The sequence below is a fragment of the Marmota marmota genome, unplaced genomic scaffold (genome assembly GCF_001458135.2).
Source record: "Marmota marmota marmota unplaced genomic scaffold, marMar, whole genome shotgun sequence".
NCBI classification, from domain to species: Eukaryota; Metazoa; Chordata; class Mammalia; order Rodentia; family Sciuridae; genus Marmota; species Marmota marmota.
In genome coordinates this window covers 1,630,875-1,639,295 of record NW_026000139.1, presented here as the reverse complement: position 1 = coordinate 1,639,295, position 8,421 = coordinate 1,630,875, and the positions used below count along the sequence as shown (strand labels likewise).

The 8,421-nt window shown below is 51.6% G+C and overlaps 1 protein-coding gene across 1 annotated transcript in view; it reads left to right on the top strand.

Moving 5' to 3' along the window:
* Window positions 1-554: 554 nt before the first annotated feature.
* The window catches only part of Srrm4 (serine/arginine repetitive matrix 4), a 148,120-nt gene continuing 140,253 nt past the window's right edge, over window positions 555-8,421 (top strand). Inside the window, exon 1 of the mRNA XM_015505156.2 lies at window positions 555-1,068. Within this exon, the coding sequence (XP_015360642.1) occupies window positions 938-1,068 (131 nt within the window). The 5' untranslated portion in view covers window positions 555-937. The remainder of the gene's footprint in view (window positions 1,069-8,421) is intronic.

Below are 8,421 nucleotides of genomic sequence, written 5' to 3'. Positions count from 1 at the left end.
ATTGTCCATTAAATGGCACTTTCTGGGTGGTGGAGATCTCGCGGCCCCCGGGCGCATAGAGGAACGCCAGGGACCCCCTTTGCGGGGCCTGGGCGGTCCCTCCCAGCAGCGAAGGGGGCAGGCTGGCCTGAGCGAATCGGTGAAGTTTTTCACTGGGCCCTTCAATAGGAGATCACTGCAAGACTTGGGAAGGGGCTGGGAAGGGAGGTGGCAGAGCCTCGGGGGTGCACAAGGAAAGTATGGTGGTGGTGGGGTAGGCCCACGATGATGGAGGAGGAGAAAGAGCCGGGAAGCAGGATTCCCTGCCTGGCTGAGCCCGGGGTGGGGGACAGCTTCTCAGTAGGGTCAGCCCTGCAACTCCGTGGCCGCGGGGCCTTGGTGACAGGCGCACGCCCCGCCCTTTCTCCTCCCAAGACCTGCGGGCTTTTGTTATGCAGATGGCGGCAGGAGGCTGAGCCAGAGGAGGAGGGGGTGGGTGGGAAGGAGGAGAGACGAGGAGGAGGGCGGGGGGGGGGAGGCAAGTGCAGCTCGCGCGACCAGCCTCCTCTTGAAACGTCACATTGTGCGAGAGACAAAACCCGGGCGCGCCGGAGCTCACACGCGCACGCACACCCGGAGGACCCGGTCGCCTCTGCTCTCCCAGCGCTGCCGCGGAAGCCGGCCCTGCTGGCCCTTCCCGGGCTGCGCAGCCCTGCGAGCTGGGAGCGCAGCCCAGAGCCAGCCCAGAAGGCGACGAAAGCCGGCGGACGAGCCCTCTGGCCCCGCTGCCTGTCCAGACCCGGGCGCCCCATCCCCCGCCCCGAACTCGGATCCTCCCACCCCACCCCTCTGGCTTTCCCGCGGACAGCGCCCGGAGCCGGCTGCGCCCCCGTTTGGAAGCCACGTTTCAGCACTTCGGACAGCGCCCGGGCGCCCCGCGGGCCCCTTGGGGTTGGCTATGGCGAGCGTTCAGCAGGGCGAGAAGCAGCTTTTTGAGAAGTTCTGGCGAGGAACCTTCAAAGCGGTGGCCACCCCGCGTCCCGAGAGCATCATTGTTGCTAGTATCACGGCCCGCAAGCCGCTGCCAAGGTAAGGACCTCGTTCTTAAGAGGGGAGACGCCGGAAGGTCCCCCTTTCTGGCCTGTGCCCCGGAGCGGTGAGGGGTGGATGCAGGCAGCTGGGCTCTCTCTTCCCGTCACTACTCGGTGTCTCCCGCTGGAACATGGGAACTAATTGCTTGGGTTGAGGAAGAAGCTGGTGAGAGGGACGGGGATTCTTTGGGGACAGACGCTGCACGGACCCTATTGCTCCTATGCAAGAGATTTTTTGCTTTCTTAGGGTGGGCGGTGCGGCTGGGGTATGACTTGACTGAAAAACTTTTCTTGGTATCACAGAGCTCAGAGGGCAGGGGCCAAAGGAATGGTGGATAGGGGGTGATTGGGGAATGTTGGGCAAGGTGAGGGGTGAACCGGCTGGAACCCTGGGCAAAGGCAGCCGCACATTGCTATCCTCAGCTCAGAAACCAGGGAGCTCTGAGCGTTTTGACAAAAAGCCCATATGTTGTTCCCTCAAATACACCCAAAACAGCACCCTCCTCCACGCCTTTTGGGCCGCTGCTGCCGCTGCTGCTGCCGCTGCCACCAAATTCTCTCCTCTCCAGCATCCAAAACTGGGATTCTGAGCTCGAGGAGTCAGGGAGGAGTCTTCCGAAATCGTGAAGATGATCTTGGTAGAGTTTTATTTGGTTTTTCAAAAAGACGCTGATTGCTTTGAACTCAGGGATGGTAGCAGATCCTGGAGTGGTGGTAATAAAATAAAATAAAATAAAATGATCCAGGAGGAGAAAAGGGAAGAAATGAAAGGCAGAAAGAGGCGGAACAAGATGTGCGGTGAAGAGATGAGGGGGCTGGGGAGAACCGAAGCGTTCCAAGATAGAGAACCCCCCCCCCCTTCTTTTGATAAGTCATTCCATTTAGAGGAGTTTGAGAAGAAAGGAAGAAGGCTGTGCCCTCTGTCAGGGAGAATCAAGGCAGGATGGAAACTCCTCTTTTGCTAGTGTTGGATGTGCGGTTTGGCGGGCAAAAAAAGGAAGAAGCGGGCCAGGGGGGACCACTTGGTGGATTTATTAATCCTGGCAGGCGACATTAGGGAGTAGATTGAAAACATGTTTGAGAAAGTGTTTTGGACAGAAGGCTTGTTCTGGGACAACTCGATCTGAACTTTGCAGTAGGTATGGGGTCGACGGGGAATCACACCTGCAAAAATAAAACCCATACTGCAGAACTTTCCTCTAGTCGGATAGAAGCTCAGATAAGTCTTTAGAAAAAAAAAATGGATGTCCCCTGTTGGGACCGGGTGACCAAGAAACACCATGGGCCAGTGGGGTGCAGCAGGCTTCAAGCCGCAGATAGTATTTGCAGAGGAGAGGGAGGGGGAAGCCACTGTCAGGCTGGAGAAGGGGAACAATAAGGCCAAATGCCATTAAAAGCTGACGCTTCCCTGCTCCGAAAGAGGTTCTTTGTAGAGAGTTTTGACGTCAGCAGTTTTATCTTCCTGGTTCTCTGCCATCCGATCCACCTTTGGAGTGTACCTACAGTTGGCAAATCAGATGCTGCACTGGCCAAAGATTATGCCCTTGTAGGAGGGACTTGGGGATTTTGATTGGAAACTCCAAGTGTGGCATTTGGTCCAGAGTTTCTCATCTATTTTAGGAGCACAGAGGGGGGAGGAAGCAGATTCCTGATGGGGCTCTAATTCAGAAAAGCATGTCCCTGTCTACTTCCCTTAGTATTTCCTTGTTTTGTCTGGCTGGTACTAACATGCCTTTTTCTTGGTCGTTGTGTCAATCACATAAATTTTCTACCCAGTGTCCCGAACCCTCCTGCTTTAGGTGGCTTTGGGATAATTCTGATTTAATCTGTCTGAGACCTTTTACGACAGCTCCCACATATGCCCCCTGTTTTCATTTCTCTCTGGGTTTCTTTTAATGTCTTGGGTCTCCTCTCTCCTGAGGTTAAAGTCTGAGCTACAAGCCCTCGATTTATGTCATGCTAGGAGGATCCTGTTTAATACTTCTGTAACAGGCGTGGCCTCTCTGTGGAACAGATCCCAGTTTTATGGGTGTTTTTCTTGGTGTGGGTTCGACGGGGAGCATGGGAGGTTTGTGTTCAAGGCTGGGATTGAGCTGTCTTTTCGTAAGATGGGCTCTCAAACCTCACCCCAACAGCCTCCTCCAGGGGTGGTCAGTTTCTACTTCCTTTCCGGTGTTCTATAGTGACTTAAACTTAAAAGCACCAGGTTTGCCAAAGCAGAGTTCTTAGGAGGAAAAAAGGACAGAGCCACTGGCATCATTTGCCTCCCCCCCCGCCCCCCGTGACTGTTTTTCAGAGAAAATCTAGAGACTCATTCTCATCAGAGATGTTGTTGAGTTCCATGACTCAAACCCAGCTCACAGTCAGCAGATCCGCACAAGTAGAGCTGTCTGCAGGGAGATGGAGGAGGGGCCGGGGAACCCAGTCCTGTTAGGTGCACACTTTATATTTGTTTAATATTTCCCCCTGAATGAGCTTCCCCAGGATGTTTTAAGTGTATCTTCCGAAGATAATTGAGCACCAGGACAGAAGTATAGGATCCATTTGTTGATCTCACAGAAACATGCATCCATCACATCCGCTCCAGCAGAAGCCCCTCAGCCCCTCCCTCCTCCTTCCCCTCCTCCCTCCTCCCCCCTGCTCCCTCCCCCCTCCTCCCTCCTCCCTCCCCCCTCCATGAGACATACTTGATGAGGAACAGCTTTATCATGTATCCAATTGCAAGCAGATGTCTGACTCAAATGTCAGAACAGTATAGCAGAGCGGGAGACGGTCTATCATCGTGGTTAAGAAACTGATTGGAACATAAGACAGCCTGGAATCCGGACCTGGTTCTATCACTTACTGAGCATCCTGAACAAGTAGCTCTACCTGGCTGAGCTGGCTTGTCAGTTTGAAAGCAGAAGTAGTAAGAGTTGGCACCCTAGATGGAGGGAGAGGAGGACTGAAGCTGGTAAAGCCCTCCCTCTGGTGTGCGGCACACAGTGTTTGTTTAGTAGACGTGGGTTCTGTAACAAAGCTTACAGTGGCTAATGGGAAATCAACTGTTCCTAGGTATTGTGTTGCATACGCCTTTCCATGTCTTCCTCGAATAATGCTGACCATCAACATCTTGAAGGTTTTTTGTTTGTTTGTTTTGGTAGTAGGGATTGAACTCAGGGGTGTGCAACCACTGAGCCACATCCCCAGCCCTACTTTGTATTTTATTTAGAGACAGGGTCTCACTGAGTTGCTTAGGGCCTCGCTAAATTGCTGAGGCTGGCTTTGAACTCACGATCCCCCTGCCTCAGCCTCCTGAGCCGCTGGGATGACAGGTGTGCACCACCACGCCCGGCTAATCTCGAAGTTTTAATTGCATTGAGATAAGAATTAATTAATACACAGGTAGTGTGTGGGGGGGTGGGGTCTGACTATTTCAGAAACAGAGTGGAGAATAGTGAAGTATTTGGATTCTAGATTGATTGGTCCAATGTCCGTATGGACCATTCTTTTGATTTGTATAGGAAAGACCCATAAAGCTCTAACTCTTCGGAAAAAAAAAAAAATCCCAGTTTTAATCCCTGAGTGTTGTCGAATTTACGGTGATCACATAACTTAGAGTACATAGTAAGAAGTCTTTAAGAAGGAAAGGGACGTTGTTCATAATTATTATTTTGCAGGATGGAAAAATCTGAAAGGGACCATTGCAGGTGAGCCACAGTGAGGGTCACCCACAGACAAACTAGGACAATGCCAACTAGTAGGGAAGCCAGAGGGAATCCACAAGCTTCCTTTAAGCGCAGAGGGACCCCTCTTTTATCCCCACCCTCGAAGGGCCTGGCGCTGACTTAATTCCCTTTGTTGATTGCTTAGCTGAAAAAAGTTTGTACCTAAGAAGTTTCGGCTCAGGGCAAACCCAGCGTTTGAAGGCAGCTGAAGTCCCAGTCATCATATCGATGGGGACCAACTGGGGTGGTCGCTGGGGACCAACTGAACATGGGAAAAATCATTTGAAATTAGCATAAGAATTGTTTGTGGATCTGTGAGTGTTCTTAAAGGGCTAGAACAGGGAAGCCCTTAAAGGCAGTGAGCATTCTCTTTACAATTCATCTGGCAAGCTGTTCATTTTCTTCGAAAATCCTTTCTATGCAGAACCGTCCAGAAGCAGACCTCAGCCCAGTCCCTGTCCAAAGGATCATAAATTCCAAACGATCAGAGCTTTTACTGCATCAAGGGAAAGATGGCCAAACTGTAAGGCAGGGGAAAAAAAAATGCCTTTGAACCATTTAATTGGAGACGCCCCTTGGTGCGGAGAGATCAGTTAGCACATTTGTGCTGACTCCATCCTGGGAGCAGGGTGAGGGGTATTTGGAAGCCACTTCCCTGACAGCCTGTGGTTAAGGACCAACGCACCAAAGGTCACGGAGAATGCTTGCCCTGACCATGAATAAGTGGTTTTCTCTGGGAGGAGAGTGTTATTGTTTGGGTCAAAACTTTCTGTGTCTGAAAGGTGAAATTTGTTGAACGGGGCCCGGGGCTGGGGAAGGGGTCACTTTTAGCATTGTGCTGTGTTCCCTTGTTAAACGCGCCGTGTCAAGAACGAGGGTGTGGTAGATGCTCACTGAACGTTGGATGCATCGATTGATGAGAACACGTGGTCCAGATCCGGCCACAGATGAGCCCCCCCTCCCAGCCCCACCCCCAGATCAATGCCACCCGAAAGACACACACGCTACAAATACATTCCACTTGCCTAGCATCAGAATGAGGCTCCTTAGATGGAGATGTCTGTCTGGCTCTGCAAGAAGACATGTCAGCTGATAGGAGCGCAGGGGGTTGGACTAAATGTTACCTGATCTCACCCCCACTGCAGGACACCACATAGAGGAAGCAGCCCCCAAATCCTAACTCCCGTAACTAGGAGAGAAGCCTGCTTTAAGAGCGCACTGGGCCTGCTGCCGAGGCACCCTATATTTTAAAACTATTCTTTCTCTAGAGTGGCTGGATTTACCTTCCCTCGAGGTAGAAGACTTCTTAGGGGCTCAGCCAAACCCGGGCTCTTTAATGGTTTGTGACCACAAGTTTGTGTGAGGTGTGAGCAGGTATTTCTGAGATTGGGAAACAGAGGGAGGAGAGACCTGAGCTCTGAAGTCAGATCTACCCAGGCTTGGGTCCTGTGTCGCCATGTCCTAGCTCTGGGACCTGCTGGTCACTTGGCTCCTTTGTGCCTTGGCCTGCCCATCTGTGAAATATTGTTCTCATGGGGTGGTGATGAGGAGTGAATGAAATTATTCACATAAAGAGCGTGGCCAGTGCCTGGCACGTAGGAACTCCATCCAAAGCTGCCATGACATGGGTCACCTAGAGAGCTCAGCCCCTTACCTCCTGGGCTGCGGGTGTGGTGCTGCTCAGCCCCCCTGGCCTCACCTCTCAACTTCCCCCAATATCCTATATACACTTCCAAATATGATTCTGGAATTTCCTCAAGAGCCACCGCTGGAGATCTGCGGAGCTACCCAAAAAACCCTGAAAAATCCCCCCCGCCCCCACAGGGAAACCAATCCAGAGAAGTATTTCCTCTTACCTTTTGCAAACACCAAACGGCTGTGAGACTTTTGGCAAATCACTGGGTTTTTTTCAGTCTCAGTCTCCTTATCCATAAAATGGGGCTAATAATAGCAAGCACCCCCAAGAGCCCTTTAGAGGACTGAGGTCGTTTATGGAAAGTGCCTTGGCACCTAGGAAGGACTCCATCCGTGTGAGCGCTGGTTATTAATAATAAATTGTGGCTTTTATTCTTCCAACGTGCCAGGCCTATCACAGGGAAAAAGTTGAAGGAAACGCTTGCTGTCCCTTGGAGGGCTTCAGAATTTAGCAGCCGACATAGACACAGTCACTTGGGTAGGAGGCAGATGTCTTAAAGTGGGTGGGAATGAAGACGGGAAAGCAGGAAAACAGAGGAGGGAGATGCGTCCGGGAGGCACGGAGTCCTTTGCTTACGGTCACACGGTTACCCTTAGTTACTCCATCTGTAAAATGGGCACGATTCTTTTTATTTCACCAATTGTCATCCACCAACGCCAAGAACGGTCAGAATGAACAAGGTCTTTGCACCCGGTAGGTTCTCGGAGCCCATTTCTCCTCCCTTTTAAGTATCTGGATCGGGGTTACCCACGGGGGGCTATTCAGTGGTGAAGACAAGGTGCGGTGGGAAGGGACGGCCCACGCGACATTAGCTTTCCAACCTCCCCACCGTGGTCTCCGGCGTGGGCTGTTAAGTTTCTCAGCCTTCACGGTCCAGCTGCAGCTAATATGAAATCCAGCCTCATTCCTTGAGTAACCAGGGTTGATGGGGGGATGGCAGTGAACCCACAAATGTCAGAGGAACAGTTAACCACAGAAGAATGAAAGTCCCATGTGGAAGAAGCTGCCTCTGGCTAAAAACATCAAGTCATGATTTAATCCACTCCTTCATTTATTCACTCACTCGACAGTTTTATTGACCTATGACTCAATACGGCAGCGAGTGACCAGGGGGACATCCTTACTTTTGCGTAGGGGGGCAGGGAGGGAAGGCAATAAGTGAAGAACCAAATAGTGAAATAATAGAAGAGCTGGTGGCAAGGAAAGCTGTAAAGATAACTCATGGGGAACCGGGTCAAAGGGAGAGAAAGGGGGCTGCTTTGTTTGAGGGAGGGGTCAAAACCTGGATGAAGGGAGGGAGCACGCTTGAAGGATAACCAGGGGCTGGGGGGGGGGAGTGAGACAGAGGGAAGAGCCAGTGCAAAGGTCCTGAGGTAGAAGTTAGTTGGGGGTATTTGAGGAATAGTAAGGAGGCAGTGTAGCTGAAGCAGGGAGGCGTGCAGGCGAAGACTCCTAAGATGTAGCAGGAACTAGATCCAGTGGGGTCTTACTAGCCTGCTAAGGACTTCCCAGGTCCTCAGCTCCTAGGTTCTCAGGGGGCTCCTGTCCTCTGGGTCAGGGTCCTGAGTCTGATCTGATATTCTCAGTTCCCTTCCCCTGACTCTCACGCAGCCATCTTTGAACAAGAGAGTCAGAAGCCTAGCAGGGCCTCTTCATATGCTAAGGACAAGCATGAAATTTACAATCTCTCTGATTATGATCCGTCGGATGGAGAAATTGAAAAAGACACTGTTTAGACTTTCAGATGGCAGTGGTAAATTTTGTGCCCATGACAGAAGCTGGAGTTTGGTCTCTCTCTTTCTCTCTCTCTCTCTCTTTCTCTCTCTCCCCATAGGTGCAAACCCAGGCCTGCACCTGAGGTCCCCCTTCACTGCACACCTTGCAGCTATAGTCTTCTCTCTCTCTCTCTCTCTCTCTCTCTCTCTCTCTCTCTCTCTCTCTCTCTCCA